The sequence below is a fragment of the Perca fluviatilis genome, chromosome 16 (genome assembly GCF_010015445.1).
Source record: "Perca fluviatilis chromosome 16, GENO_Pfluv_1.0, whole genome shotgun sequence".
NCBI classification, from domain to species: Eukaryota; Metazoa; Chordata; class Actinopteri; order Perciformes; family Percidae; genus Perca; species Perca fluviatilis.
The window spans coordinates 26,296,686-26,313,208 of NC_053127.1; the positions used below are offsets into that span (position 1 = coordinate 26,296,686).

Here is a 16,523-nt window from a genome sequence, read left to right on the forward strand (position 1 = left end):
ACCGAATGACAACTGGTCAAACTGCGGGCTGATATGTTGACTCTTTTGAATATACATGTCAGTACATCATTGCTGTGGTATAAATTCAAACGAATCACAAAAGCAATCCTCCCTTTACCTTATAGCAAACACAAAGCAGGATGTGACGTCAATGAACTCTGCATCTAAAGAGCATGAGAATCAATCAATAGGAGGAAATAAACAGTACAAGTATACTTTCATGAGAATACTGAATGATAAAATGTATAGAATGTTTTTTTTTTCTTCACACAATCAAAATGAGTAATGCATACCTTTGACTCTTTTACCTCATAATGCCCTAGCTCTAGAACATGTTCCAACACTCTCTGAAATCACAGTATTTTTCAAGACAAAATCATATCTACAATAATCAGCACTTGTTTTCAACCATAATGAAAAAAGACCCCCCTCCCCTCCCCACCCCCAACCCCACACACACCCCCAAGGACATGTTTCTTAAAATAACATGAGAAGAGAAAGGAACACAAGTTTGCGTTGACTCTGTGCGGGAATGCGGCCGTCAGTCATCCCATCCACGCGGCCCTTTAATGGAACCCATTAGGCCAGAGCTGATGTCTGATAAAGAGAACGATATCACTTCAAAAAACCCAAGGAACAACACATAATCCAAACAAGGTTGCTGTACATAGTAGAACCGGAGATTTCCGGGCATGTTATCCATGGGCGATGGGCGGGGTCGTGGGGGAGGGTGGGTTGGGGGGGGGGGGGAGGGGGGAGGGGTCGGTTGGGTGGGGGGTGTCAAGGATCTCACTCAGCTGATGCCTGAACAGACGAGCCACCACTGATTTTATGAGCTGCAGGAGAGGATTTTTGATTACAATAAGTATCAATAAAAAGTCAATGGGACTCTGAGACATCTTTTCTCTCTCAAGAGCGTTCACTTTCTCTTTTTTCTTGTTGTTGTTGTTTTGTTTTTTTAGCAAAAATATCATGCAGTCTTTAGTTCCAAAACCCCAGGTGGGATCTCGTGTGTGTTTGTTTCTTTCTTTTTTTCTTTCTTTCAGGAGGAAAAAGAAACTCAAAGCCTTGAAATTCTTCTCTCACGATTATTCTTAAACATTCAAGTCATCCTATTAATACTTTGTACAGCAGAAAGGTCCCTCAGATTTCACACGTGTATATATAAATATAATATATATAAATATGCATATACATATGTTCAACTTGTATATGTGTATACATATTTTGGAACTGTATCAAAGCCAATTTAATGTGCTCTCAAAATATGGCCCATGATTCCTAGTTGGATGCACATCAATTCACATAGTACAACCAGTAGATTAGGTTGAAAAATCCAAAGGTGATAGGGAAAATGACCCGGGACCATTTGTCAATGGTGCTAACATCTGACAGGTTTGGGATCTTCAACTTGAGCTTGGAGGAGCGTCGTCGTAGCCGACAGTTGGCCCGGCTCCGCATGGCGCTTCGATCTAGCGAGTGGTGGCTGAAGCCATCTCGGGGCGCCATGGGCTTCCTGAATTGGACCCCGGAGCTGTCGAAGGACATGACTGAATTCCGAGAGTCACTGACGCTGCTTCCCAGGTCTGAAGGCATCACTTCGTTGTTCATCTCCAGTGTGGTGAGGAGGATGTTTCCATAAGCATCCACCTGCGAGGTGACCGGGAAAGACACTGAGAGTCAGTGAGAGCTGAAATGTCGAGAAGTAGCCCCAAATTCCCTCAATAATGAAACTTAATCTAAGCCCCCCACCCTTCCCCCAAGCTGTCAAAATGCAGGGATGATATGGAACTTGCATGCCACAGAAATAGCTTCTTTATACAGATATCTATTAGAGACTTTTCACTTACAAAAAAAGTGACACAAGTAATTTGAACAGCCTTAATGATCTGACTTTACCGTGAGGGCTGGCCTACAGCTGATATGATTTCTAAATAAATGTACCCCAACTTTTCTTTGTTCCTCGAGATACAGATTTCTTCGCTGTGTAAATGACCTGAAGGTGTTGGTTTGAAACGGCACGGAAATGGAGTCCTTGCAATGTGAAAGAAAAATGAAGAGAACATTAAAACGGCTATAAATTCTGGCAAATAAGCACATTTTCTCAAAATTAAACAAAGCATGTGACATAAAGTTAAAGATCCCATGACATGGTGCTCTTTGGATGCTTTTATATAGACCTTAGTGGTCCCCTAATACTGTATCTGAAGTCTCTTTCCCGAAATTAAGCCTTGGTGCAGAATTACAGCCACTAGAGCCAGTCCCACAATGAGCTTTCCTTAGAATGTGCCATTTCTGTGTCTGAGGAGGAGAGAGGGGGGGGCAGGTTGAGGGTGGGGGTGTAGCCTTGACCAACTGCCACTTTGCTCTTTGAAAGCCATGATGTCTCTCTCTCATGGGTGGGCCAAATTCTCTGGGTGGGCAAAGCAGAGAAAGGGGAGGTAACCTTGCTCCTTATGACCTCATAAGGAGAAGATTCCAGATCGGCCCATCTGAGCTTTCATTTTCTCAAAGGCAGAGCAGGATACCCAGGGCTCGGTTTACACCTATCACCATTTCTAGCCACTGGGGGACCATAGGCAGGCTGGGGGAACGCATATTAATGTTAAAAAACCTCAGAAAGTGAAATTTTCATGCCATGGGACCTTTAACAGTTAACAACCTTGGATAAGCATAGCATTTAGTACTTCACACACAAAAAAACAGGGAGGGTGGGCTTCATTCAGTCTGACCACTTCAGCATCTGCATTTGCCAAATTAAATTACAAATGCCTCATTTTGATATTTTGTCCAGTTTAGCTGGAAAATAATGTATGTTAAAATACAAGGCGGCAGAGTGAGAATGAATGAAGCCTACGGCATAAACATAGACAACAACCTAAATAGGAAATGAGAATGTTTACAGCACTGTTGAGCTAGATGAATTGCTATCTCAATGAAAAGGGCTATGCTCGATAAAACGCAGTCAGTGCTTGAGGTAGAAGCAATGGATGATGGTCGGTGAATACATATTGGGCTGTGGTGGCATCAGTATGCTTCTGGAAGATTACTTCAGGGAATACTGCATATGTGTCTGTGGATACAATGACTATGGCTAGAAAACTTATGTGCAGAACATCGCTGTTTTGTACTTGAACTCTGGCTGACACAGAGAGTAAAAGAGAGGTAGGAGATATAGATGCAAACCTGTTCCCTCAGGCGCTTCTCTTCGTATCTTGTGCGCTCGTTGTTGGCTTTGTTCAGCCTCTCATTGATTTTCTTCTGTTGCGCAGGGCCCCGGCCAAAGAACACGTAATTTACAAAGGCATATTCGAGCAGGGCCAGGAACACAAACACAAAACAGCCCATGAGGTAGACGTCGATGGCTTTCACATACGGAATCTTTGGGAGAGTCTCCCTAAGGTGGGTGTTAATTGTTGTCATGGTAAGCACCGTTGTCACACCTACAGTACAGCAGCACACACACAGAAACAAAGAATTCCCCGTCAGACACAGAAATTTCCTTTCAAACATTCACACATTCACATGCCTTATAATTTACACTGACAAGTAAAAATACTGCCACTGAAAAAGATAAAGTCCTGCATTCTAAATATGTAAGTAAAAGTACAAAAGTATTACCAGCAAAATAAATTAAAAAAATTAAAGTAGTCATTAAGTAACAGAATTGCCCCTTCCAATGTAATATTATCATACACCATATTATTTGATTAATACTACTGATGCCATGGCACATAAGCAGCATTGTAATGCTGTAGCCAGTAAGGGGAAACTAATTGTAACTATACTATTTCATCTACAACATCATATTTTGTTAGATAATATTGTATGTATGGGGAATCTAAATCTGTAGTAAATAAGATGTCAGATGAATGCAGTGCAGTAAGAAGTACAGCATTTGCCTCTGAAATGTAGTGCAGTAGAAGTATAAAGTAGAAGGAATTTGAAATACTCAAGTAAAGTACAAGTGCCTCAAAATGTTACTTACAGTAAGTACAGTTCTTGAGTAAATGTACTTAGTTACATTCCACCACACTGCCCATAAGGTATTTGGCGCTCTACATAGGGCTGTGTTAAGTGATTGAAAACAGTGAGTGAAACAGATACCAACAGAATACCTTTTTTCTGCATCATTCGATACCCATCATGTGAATGGAAGCATTCAGGTATGAAAAATGCCACCACCAGTAATCCACTAGCTGCTGCGGTAGTGGGCCAATCACACATCGTATTAAATCAAAGAACGCTTGCGGTGATTGGCTGCGAGCAAAACCATACAAATACTCTTTTTTTTTTCTAGATATAAGAACCATGAGGATTGAATGCAGGTAAAGTTTGACTGGAGAAGTTTCGATACTACTCGGTACTGGGGTATTTCGGTCCCAGCCCTAGCCCTAGATATTTGTATTGTTTGACAATTAAACCAAATACAGCAAGAAGTTGCACTTAATTTGTTACAGTGCAGTCTCCTACCTTAGCCTTTTAATTTGGAGAAGACCACATATTTCAACATACAGTAGCATAAATAACACTTTTAGAAAATTGGTTAAAACAATGTTATTGTTATCTGTCAACTTAAGTCAAGTTGTTTACAGAGCCCCCAATATCTATCATATATATATATATATATATATATATATATATATATATATATACACAGTACAGGCCAAAAGTTTGGACACACCTTCTCATTCAATGTGTTTCTTTATTTTCATGACTATTTACATTGTAGATTCTCACTGAAGGCATCAAAACTATGAATGAACACATATGGAATTATGTACTTAACAAAAAAGTGTGAAATAACTGAAAACATGTCTTATATTTTAGATTCCTCAAAGTAGCCACCCTTTGCTTTTTTTGATAGCGCTGCAAATTAGTGGAATTTTTTCCCTTATTAATAAAAAAGCAAAGGGTGGCTACTTTGAAGAATCTAAAATATAAGACATGTTTTCAGTTATTTCACACTTTTTTGTTAAGTACATAATTCCATATGTGTTCATTCATAGTTTTGATGCCTTCAGTGAGAATCTACAATGTAAATAGTCACTGTTTAAACATTTGTTAGGCAGTAAAATTACTCATGGGGATCTTTTGTCATAAATATGAGTGATCTGTGATCTGAGAGCTTCTTTGTCATACACAGTAATGTAAATGTATTAAATGGCATAAGCAAAAGTAGTGAGAGGGTAACTGATATTGATATTGTGATATTCTGTGTACTTCTTTAAGGTCATTTAACGTATTATATTATGTACGTAATTGGTGCTCTCAGATTGAAATGTTACTCCTAACTCCATATTTGGACATCAGGACATCATATTTGGACATCATGGACATCAGTGTGTCTACTGTCAGTGTTTACACAGCACTATTCGATTTGAATAAAGTTGATAGTTTCACGTGCCAGTAAATGTAGGCAACAACATTGAACATGAGACAGCCACATGCTGTTAGTTCTGCTGATAATCACAGGATTTCCACAGGTACAGTTGGAAGTTTAATAAATGCAGCAGTGGCAGTGTCTTACCCAGGGCCACCCGAGCTGCAGAGGCATCATAATTGATCCAGAAGGAGACCCAGGAGAGGATGGTGATCAAGATGGAGGGCATGTATGTTTGCAGGATGAAATATCCAATGTTCCTCTTAATCCTGAAACTCAGCGAAAGCCTTGGATATGAACCTGTAATAAGGAGAAAAGATGGAGTGATAGTTTGAGAAAAGAGCTGGGGCAGGGTAAAAAAATAAAAATACGTTGGCGCAACTTAAGAGTTCCAAAGTCTGCACTTTGACAACACGCAGGGTAGTCATTTCTCCATTTGTTCAGATGGAGCACTTAATTTCCCCAAAGCGATGGATTCCTTTCCAGGGACAAGTTCGATTCCAATTAAACATGGCAGAAAGTCGCAAACACGGCAGATTTTTCTGCAAACCCCTATCTCAGCAGGCAGCTCCAGCATCCCTCTGAGAATTGTCACAGAGACCGCTCTGCTTCTATTTTTTTTTTTTTTTTTGCACTTTCTCTGTCCTCTAAACATTACCAAAAGGACATTTCAGAGGTGCATAATTGCAACGCATGCCTTTACACTAAAAGAGGAAGGGAAATATATGTGGTTGCGAGGTGGTAACTCATTCCACTGAATGTTTTGCAGGGAAATATCAGCCGCTTGTGCCAAGACATTAATTGGTCTTTTGACTGCACTTTAATTTAAACAACCACAACAATGCAATGCTGATGCAAACAGCAATATATACATCAAGGCAGGATCTCTCCACTTCAGCTATAACTAGATATTTACGAGGTTGGAAACAATACAAAGTGCTCTAAATACAGTTAAATTCCATTCTATGCATTCTGTCTACAGTTTTATTTCCAATATGTCACCAAAGAAAAAAAAAGGCTTCAGATAAGCCTGATGGTTTTTAATCTAAAAGGCTATTTGCTATGGGGAACATACAATGATGAATGACCTCATCATCTCCAGGTTCCTGTAAATCTTTTAATGAATCAATACCTTAGCATACATACTTCATCAAACCTGAGACAAGTGGCTTAGATCACCCAAGTACATCCGAGATTAATGGTGGCGACAAATGTTCACAGGTTCCATTAAACTCCAACATGAGAATTACACCTGAATTTGACTTTTGTCTTTTGGAAACTGGGGTTCACATTTTCTATTATTAACACATCACTTTTTCACTCTTGAACTCTCTATAAAGTAGGTCAAAGATTTAAATATAGAACTAATAGCATTCTGCATGCCATCATCACACCCTAAAACAAATGTCCAAAGACTATCATACTGAATGTAGTAAATGCAAAGTCTACTTTCCAAAATACTGTTTGTGTTGCACTGTTTTGTTACACTGTACTGTAGTGTAAATCCAGATATTCTTGTGTAACATTTTGGGGAGTAATCCTCTCAATGTGTCTCAGCCAGTGGTGGAAGAACTAATCAGATTCTAAAAAAAACACAGTTCGACATTTTGGGGAATAAACGTATTCACTCTCTTGCTGAGAGTTAAATGAGAAAATCAATACCACTCATCGCTGTGCACTAAATATAAAGCTAAAGGCAGAGAGACAGTTAGCTTAGCTTAGCATTAAGACTGAGAACAGAGGGAGACAATTAGCCTGGCTCTGTGGTGAAACAAAATCTGCCAAATAAAGGTCACTCTGAAGTAGAAAGTTGCACTAAATAGAAATACTCAGCAAAGCACCACAAACTTGTATACAAGTACCAACAATTCCTGTACAGTACACGTATTGTGCTTAATTGAAGTTCTGATTCCAGGGACACCAATGATGAAATATGTCAGAAAACAATTGCTGTAGCTGTCATGAGTCAATGTTTGGTACTTTAGTTGCACTTTGCTTTGTCTTTGCAAGTCAGTGCACATTTTATAAATAAGTGGAAATGGCCACCTACAATCTGCTGCACTGAAAAGGAAGTTATCTTCCTGCACGACCCAAATATAATCATATTCCCAGTGACAATGACATATTTACTGTTGCCCCCACTCACAGCACTCGGATCCAGAGGTGTTTATAAAGCATGTAAGCATCATTTTGTGTATGCAGTGGACACTTTCAGCCTAATTAGAAGCATTTTCTATAACAGCCTTACCTGTAGTAAACCTGACCTCCCTGGATACCAAGCGGAGTTCTACAATGGAAAACTGAGGTAACTCCAACTTGTCAACGCCCGTCACGGCGCTGTCTCCTCCTTGCCAGAAGAATACGATGTCATCTGTGGTATATCCATCTGTGACAAGGTCAGGGCAAATTCAGAGGGGAGAAAAGAGAGAGGGGGAATGAAAAATGTGGAGTGTTAAGTGTGGTGAAGAAACAGCCATTAAAGATAACCATGTTTCTATTTCAAGTCTGTTCCAAGAGTTTGGATAAATGAGTGGAGGTCGCTTTGACAAATCAACAACTTATTTTTTTTTTTAAATCTACTTTATGTTTCATTACAGTCATTTAGAGCTAAGCAACCTCACAAAATATTCAGTCTTTTTATGTTGACTTTTTGAGGTCACTGCATTGCAAGAATCTGCGACTCCATCCTATTCATTTACATCATTCTGTTCAGTAAGACCTCCAAAACTAAACTAAATAAAATTAAAAATAATTTCTGCTGCTAACTCCCCAAAAGGACACAAGCTCTGGTTCCCGAAAAATGTTGTACATGGGGATTTTATTTTTTGGCTTAAAAACGCATACCAAGTGCTAAAGATGGGTCAATCATGTTAACACATTTTTCAACAAGACATCACAGTTTTATTACATTAATCCCAAGGATGCATTATGGATTGTAGCCAGACGGGTGGAGGTGATGGGGTTTAAGGAGAAATGTTTTCTCCAGTAGGACCACGCAGCACCAAAGACGGCACTAAAACAAAACAAAAACTCCTTCAGTGGAAAACATTTCTACCTAAGATTTAAATCGGTCTGTTCTTTCGGTGTGCAATCTTCAGAGGTGGAAAGTAGGCTAACGAAATACATTTACTCATTTTACTGTATTGAGTAGTTTTGTTGTGTATTTTGTATTTTTCAAGTCGTTTTTAAAATCGGCATTTTAAAATGTAATTAATTATGTTTTTAGTGAAGTATTGTATTTTAATACATTACAAATCCCATCTGTTACGGAGTAAAAAAAAAACAAACCTGGGCATTCTTTGGTTTTTCAGTTTCTTCTTCTCTGGTAGTTTATTAAAGAGTATTTGGTGGACTCTGCTGCGCTAATATGCCCAGAGAAAAAAGAGGCGTTTGAGAATGTGCCGCCTGACATAAAATTAATATTAAGCAGAATTGAGTTTAGCCAATTGGTCCGGCCCTCCACAACAGTCCCTGTTTCTCATGTGGCCCCTTGGGAAAATGAAATGTCCACCCCTGCCGTAGGACAACGTATGTAGGAGACTGGCTAAATCAATTCACATACATCTAATTATCTCATACAGGCTACTTAGGTGTGTAGAAGCTAGCTGCTAGTCTGGGCTATGAACATTAGGGTCTGTTTATATTAATATAATTAACAGTCTATGGGTCTAACCTATTTATGGAGTCAAAACACGTGATTTGGCCTTGATTTGCATTATAACTGTTGTTTATGTTTGTGAAGAAAAGCAGGATGGCCCTCAGAACTAACAATGTATGGTACTTTCACTTTCTATTGATTGTTTGAAAGCATTTTATGGGATGGTCTGAACTAAAATTGCACATTATACCTTTCTAAGTGTGTTAAAGGTCATGTGTGACATGTGTTATGTTGTTATTACATGTTACATTGGTATAGATGTTTATACATTTGTATAGATCTTTCTTTAATTAAAAACAAAATAGCTTTGGATTTATGACCCCTTGTCCTATTTTCACTACATGAGAGAGATCCCCCTCGCCCCGTTTTACAGTTTTTTTTAATGTAAATAAGTAACTTTTACTTAAAGTACATTTTAAATGAACTACGTATTACTTTTACTTGAGTAATTTTTCAGATAGGTAATTTCACTTTTACTTGAGTAATATTTCATCAAAGTATTGGTACTTTTACTTGAGTACAATATTTTAGTACTTTTTCCACCTCTGGCAATCCCATGCTCCACTGTCCAGGCTACTATGGAGCTATATCAATGCATGCATTACCTGCTGCATGAATATTTATTAACATGTGTCACTTGGTATGGCGCTCCCACACATCCTTAACTGGCAGTGCAATTGAAAGTGACCACAGCAGTAGATTTATGTCAATAGGCCAGTATGCATTCACTGCAGAGCAATTTCTCAGTCCGGGAAGTGTTACAACATTTCACATTCTACTACCCCACGTCCAGACCTGGATGGCATTAAACTAACTAAGGGAGCAGAATTCATTGCCATTAAATCTCCCTCTGAGGTTATAGGGTAAGGAAATGTGACATTGTCCATGAAATTGAAACATCTGCTTTCCTAATCAATCAAACTGATGGTAAATGTGCATGACTCCTACTAGCGCAGAGCGTTCCTTGAGCACAAACAGCAGATATTTTTGCAACTCTTTAATTCATGGCATATCCATATTTCATTGCTTACTGATTTCCCGAAGGTAAACACTAAGCACTTTTATCTTGAACAACAAAAACCACAAATATCTGCCGTATTGACCAAGTGGGTTGATTGATGGAGTGGTCAATGAAAATTATCAAGCAAATACAATATTTAATTACACCACCAGTACATTTCTCAACTGGATATTGATTTGTCTAAATTAAAGCATTTGGGGTGGGGTGTGTGGGGTGGTGTGTGTGTGTGTGTGTGTGTGTGTGGGGAGAGACATGAAACATCAAATTAAAGGATATTTTGTGATATCATGTAAAGTCTGCAATTATGTCTTATTTTGATCCTATGTGTATGTACGTACCTGATGACTTCACAGGTACACATGCAGATGACAACATTCCCTTTCAAGAGTCAAGTTACCAGTTCACAATGTTCCATATCTTTTTTTCATCCCATTATGACCTGAAAGGGCAACTCCATCACTTTCACACATAAAGGCCAGTTTATTAGCCATGGGGAGTACTGCTCAACCCGTAATGGATCATAACTCCTGTGGCTCTCGGGGTAAAAGTGCAGAACAAATCAGGAACAGAAGGGCTAAGCATGTAGTTCCTGAATAACTCTAGGAATAGAGATTTCAAAATTTTATTTGAGAATTAGCTAGAATTAAGAAGATTGAATTGAATACCACTCAACAATCTGTTCGGAAAATATGAAGCTAAAGCCAGGAGATGGTTAGCTTAGCATAGCATAAAGAGTGGAAACAGGGGGAAGCAGCGAGCCTGGCTCTGTCCATATCTTGTTTGTTTAATCCAGACAGATGTCTTGTCTTGTTGTTTTCATCTAACTCTCTGCAAAAAAGCAATTTCCCAAAATGCTGAACTATTCCTTTAAGGACAACGTTAGATAATGATAAGTTACTATACTTGAGAACAATATCTGGATATTTACAAACTGACCACATCCTTAATGAATCATTCCTGATTTATCAGGCGCTAAATGACACCCATAACTAATTATTACTTGCTTGTTACTTACATATTAGTTGCTAGTTATGTGTGTGGATGGTGCGGATGGTCTGTGTGTGCTTTTCGGACATTGCACGACACTAGGGGTTAAGAACCATATTGAGGGTGATGCAAGGTCGCTAATATTTATGTTACCATTTTTCCTTCACCACTCAATGATCCAGCAGTGGCCCTGTCCATCTGTCAAACTGACGGAACAGTAATCAATGCACTGTGATTTCTTCACTATTTAGCAAGGCAGTCATCAACTGCAGAGGTCAAACATCTGACAGATGGCACACATTGGCAAATAACAGCCCTAAATTATTTATTTTAGAGGTAGCGTGATGTTTTTAAAGATAGTACAAACAGCTGTGTGGCAGTAGGGTTGGGTATTGTTTGGATTTTTACGATTCCGAACCGGTACTTTTAAAACGATTCCGATTCCTAAACCGATTTTTTAAAAACTGAAAAATGACATCAAAGATGTAATACGTTTACTAGTGATCACATGCAGGGAATGGTTAATATGCTTTTCCGTCCCTTTTGGTGAGCCCAGAGGGAAAATATGCCATTTTAAAAGTAGCCTACATTTACAGTAGCTAGCTAACGGTAGACTACAGAGAAAGTGTGATATTTTTACGTCCGTTTCGGAGCATCAGAGGGAAAATATTTCAGTCGACACATTAAAGGGGCACTATGCAGTTTTGGCCATTTCTTTGCTGTTTTCTTGCTTTTTGCAGGTTTCTCTATAGAGCTCCCCCTACAGCTTCCATAGTGGAACCGGGTTTCGGTACCCAACCCTATGTGTCAGTCATACTAATTGCTTCTGAAGCTTGCTGTAAGTTAAGGGTCTTTCTTGTGAGAGATAAAGTCAAATTATACTCACAACTTTCAATTTCCAGGGTGCAGTTCTGTTCATCAAGAGGGTACCTCCTCAAGTCCATCATGCAAGCTGCAGTGGTGGTTATTCTAAGAAAAACAAACAGAAACAGAACAGAGACTTAGGAGATTTTCTAAAGATCTGGATGCACATGAACACAGACAATTGTATGTAACGTTTTTCCCACAAATAAGAGGGAGGTGATGTCACAGATTAACTTTAAAATGTAGCACAACATGATGGACCACCAGTTTGTCCACCGTTTAATCAAGTTGCACTTTCAGAGTCACTATTTTGTAGCTGTTTGTTAAAAGACATTTAGCCAATATCGTTGGCATGTATCTTAATGGGTTTGAATGTATGTAACTGTGCAGCACATTCATGCTTCAGGGTCAAGGAAGATGGAGACTCTGCCTGTGTACATGAGGCATTGAAGCATTTCTCTCTTTTATCAAAAATTGTTCCACAGTATTTGTCCTCCTTTACCAGAGACTCTTAAATATGATTTATTCTTTATGTTTGTGTGAGTAGTCTGGAGAAGTATTTACTTTTATATGGATCACTAACTGCTCAGCATCTGTGGTTTTGTCAATGCACGTTATTTATTGGTAGTTCCAAGATGTGCATTTCCAGGTAGCTTTAGAAAATGTGTATGCATAGCAGTTTATTAATATCAATAAATCCAGTGGCCCAGGAAAAAACAGCTTTGGCTACAAATTACACATGTAGGGGTCTTTGGCATTTCACTGAAATATTTACCGGTGCAGCTCATTTTAGTGATTACATTTCTGCTGTTCATACCAGCTGCAATGTGTTCATCATACTAGCTTTCATTCGCTTACTGCCCTCCTGTGTAAATGAATTAGAAAAATTAATTTTCAGCTCATCATCTCAGTGTCAGAAGCCACCAGCTCTTTCCCCTGTGAACGTGCTGGTGGCTTCTGACACAGAGAGTACAGAATAATATGAAGTTTTACCCTTTAAAGCACGTTTCACATTTTGGATACATTATCAAATGTCTCAAGTCCAAGCCACCAATGCTGCTACAGTCTGTGGTTGTACATGGATGCAGTAAGCAAATGTACACAACCATCTGCAGTACCTAACATTATTAATACAGTAGATAATAAGCTGTTTGCATTGGAAATATATTGCTTGAACACAGGGTTTCTAAATTGGTCATGGTGAGGTGAACAGAGTGCTGTCGGCGGGTAATTGGAAAACAAAATATGTTCTGCTAAAGATGATTGGCCCAGATTAACACACAAGCATGTGGGGCCTCCGGGTCCATGATAGCAGGAGGCAACAGAAGGGTAAATAAAATAACACATAAACAAAATGTGTGACAGGTATATATTTATTATTCACAATGACACTGGGCTGCATTCTGCTGCACAAGCATTAAGCTGCTCGAAGCGCATTCCGTTCAGCTCTACTGTACTGCACCTCCCTGCTGCCTCACAGCGCTCCTCTGCTCCGAGTGTACAGCAGGGCTACTATTGACACACACTGGGAGGAGATCAAATCATGCCTAATTACATAAATAAGAAAGGTCACTTGGAAATCATTATTTTCCAGGCAAAAGAGTTTGAAAAAAGCTACGTCTTTTCAATGTTTCTCAGTGGCATAAGGTAGTTACGACAGGCCCCAAGGCATGCTAGTTACTAGTTATGAAACAAACACACACACACACACACACACACACACACACACACACACCGTTCGGCGTTCGACTAGCAGATGTGCTCAGATTTTCAGTCTTGATAGACTTTGCGCCTAAACTATATCTTATCATCTTGTCACAGGACCAAAAAGAGACTTGACATTGGACAACATCAATATAGATATTAGCCAGCAATCATCATTGAATATCTGCATATGACAAAAATACCAAAGAAAATAAGAAATTATTCATTCAATTGAATAGTTTCTTTTTTTATATATAGTTTATCATTTTTATAGTTTATGTACAGTACAGGCCAAAAGTTTGGACACACCTTCACATTCAATGCGTTTCCTTTTTATTTTCATGACTATTTACATTGTAGATTCTCACTGAAGGCATCAAAACTATGAATGAACACATATGGAATTATGTACTTAACAAAAAAGTGTGAAATAACTGAAAACATGTCTTATATTTTAGATTCTTCAAAGTAGCCACCCTTTGCTTTTTTATTAATAAGGGAAAAATTCCACTAATTAACCCTGACAAAGCACTCCTGTGAAGTGAAAACCATTTCAGGTGACTACCTCATGAAGCTCATTGAGAGAACACCAAGGGTTTGCAGCGCTATCAAAAAAAGCAAAGGGTGGCTACTTTGAGTAATCTAAAATATAAGACATGTTTTCAGTTATTTCACACTCTTTTGTTAAGTACATAATTCCATATGTGTTCATTCATAGTTTTGATGCCTTCAGTGAGACTCTACAATGTAAATAGTCATGAAAATAAAGAAACACATTGAATGAGGTGTGTCCAAACTTTTGGCCTGTACTGTATAACGACAAATAACGACAGCCTTGGCCCTAAACAGTGAAGTAGTGGTAACAAAAATACATCACCAACAAAAAGTATGCCAAAGTTGCATCTTATTGTATGCAGTGAAAAAATAAAAATGGAGAAACTGCCTGAAACCTAAAGCTGTAGTGCGTTCCTGAGTCCTCCGTGATCATAAACAGGAAGACATATCCTGTCAAGACACAGTTACTGTTCTTAAAAGGCAATACCCCTGGTAGCACAGTGAAGCAGTGAAACCCTGGCAGTAGCAGCAGCAGCTCGGAGTAATGGATTTCTCCGCAAAGAGAAGAAAAAAAAAATACAGGACGAATAAAATTGACTTTATATGTGACAGTTAACAAGTCAGGGGAGAATCCTCATTGAGTAGGCACAAGTTGGGATGGCTCACAGTGAGGGCCTGGGATTTGGATATGTCAGCAGATGTAGGTCAGCAACTTACAGTCCCACCAGAGATGGTCAGCAGCAGCCTCAGACCTGAGCAGGCACTGCAGTCCCACACTCAGCAGTCCCTTTACTTTGTAGATTTCAACATGATATGCAGTGTTAGAAAGGTTGTATTGTTTTGTCACTTTCAATAAGAGGTATGAGACGAATACAAATTATAGAGTTTGAGAATAGTTTTTTTTGCAAATGTAACTTTAATATCATAACAATGCAAAAGAAACTAAAACCAAGAGCTTTCTAGCAGGCGCAGAGTCTGAGGAAGTAAACTTTTAATTCACAATTAAAAGGCGCATTCCACTCATTTCTACAGGCCACTCTTGGCTTTTTTCAGACCATGTATCGTGCCAGCGTTAAGTGACAACTAAAAGCAATCTGGAGGTGGATCACAGAGCCTCAGCACTATTAGTCTATATCACATGTGTCAAACTCAAGGCCCGCGGGCCAAATCCGGCTCCTTGCAGATTTATATCTGGCCCTATATCAATTTGGGTTCATAATAAATTTTGGCCCGCCTAGTTTTGCGCCAAACCAAAAACACAGGAAAGTGTTAAAACTGCAATTACCTGACATTGAAAGCAGAATATGGCAGATTTGCCGACTGTGAGACTCAGAAATCCCCCCAGAGGCAGCAGAGAGAGTTTTCATATTCAGGCTGTGAAACTGTTTGTTGTTAAAAAAAAAATTAATCATTGTTTTGCTTGATTTGCTAAATTCTAAGATGGCTAAGGAACTCTTTTGATGACTTTTGTAGGGCTTCATGTCAACAAAAATGCGACAAAAAGCGTACAAAAATGTCGGAAAAAGTAACAAATTTACAAAAAGGTGACAAATGTCTGAGAAAGCCACAAAAAAGTCGGAACAAAACCAACAAAAATGAGGAAAAAAGCTACCAAAATGTTAAAAAAAAGTGACCTGCAGTAATAAAAGCACGTCAATAAACTCTCCATGTCTGGCCCTTGGTGGGATTCTCTCTTTCCAGTGTGGCCCTTAGTGAAAATGAGTTTGACACCCCTGGTCTATATCGACGACGTCTCATTTGCGGGAGTGATCCGTGCCGCCGGAGGTTCTGCCGGATGTCCCTCATTTTAGGCTGGATGTCCCTCACCTTCCGCTTTCTTCGTGTTGGCAATCTAAACTCCGGTTGATTCGAAACATCCTCTGAACCGCCAATCAAATCATATTTATCTTTTTTTTTTATAAAATTTTCATCACTCACTCGACAGCCATTTTGATTCCAGAGCTTGCCTCCCTACATAACACCAAAACAAGTTCCTTCCAGAGGCTATTTTGCAGCGGCACCGTACCTGCGTCTGACGCTTAGCGCCGCCCAAGACGATTGTGATTGGTTTAAAGATATGCCAATAAACCAGAGCATTTTTTTCTCCCATCCCAGAATGTTTTGTGGACTAGCCAGACCCTCCGCCCCAGCGCTGTGGCGGAAGGTCTGGCAATGCGAGACTACAGCACTACAGACAGGGAAGCTTTCAGATATATGAGCAATAGTTTTGACACCTACACAGTCTACTCCTGTAGCCCTCTCTGTGAGGCAGCTTGCTTACCAAAGAAGATCATAGTACTACACCATGGTTTAATAAACAGAGGAACACGAGATGGGAAGAGAGAAATCAC

At 39.2% G+C, this 16,523-nt stretch overlaps 1 protein-coding gene across 2 annotated transcripts in view; it reads right to left on the bottom strand.

Annotated features, from left to right (window-relative positions):
• Positions 1 to 753: 753 nt before the first annotated feature.
• Positions 754 to 16,523, bottom strand: part of gabrb4 (gamma-aminobutyric acid type A receptor subunit beta4) — a 236,603-nt gene continuing 220,833 nt past the window's right edge. For both annotated transcript variants that reach the window (XM_039777576.1, XM_039777577.1), the window contains exons 5-10: positions 11,936 to 12,018; positions 7,632 to 7,769; positions 5,531 to 5,683; positions 3,187 to 3,443; positions 1,945 to 2,034; positions 754 to 1,650 (exon numbers count right to left, since the gene is read on the bottom strand). In XM_039777576.1, coding sequence (XP_039633510.1) covers positions 1,297 to 1,650; positions 1,945 to 2,034; positions 3,187 to 3,443; positions 5,531 to 5,683; positions 7,632 to 7,769; positions 11,936 to 12,018 — 1,075 coding nt within the window. In that variant the 3' untranslated portion in view covers positions 754 to 1,296. The remainder of the gene's footprint in view (positions 1,651 to 1,944; positions 2,035 to 3,186; positions 3,444 to 5,530; positions 5,684 to 7,631; positions 7,770 to 11,935; positions 12,019 to 16,523) is intronic.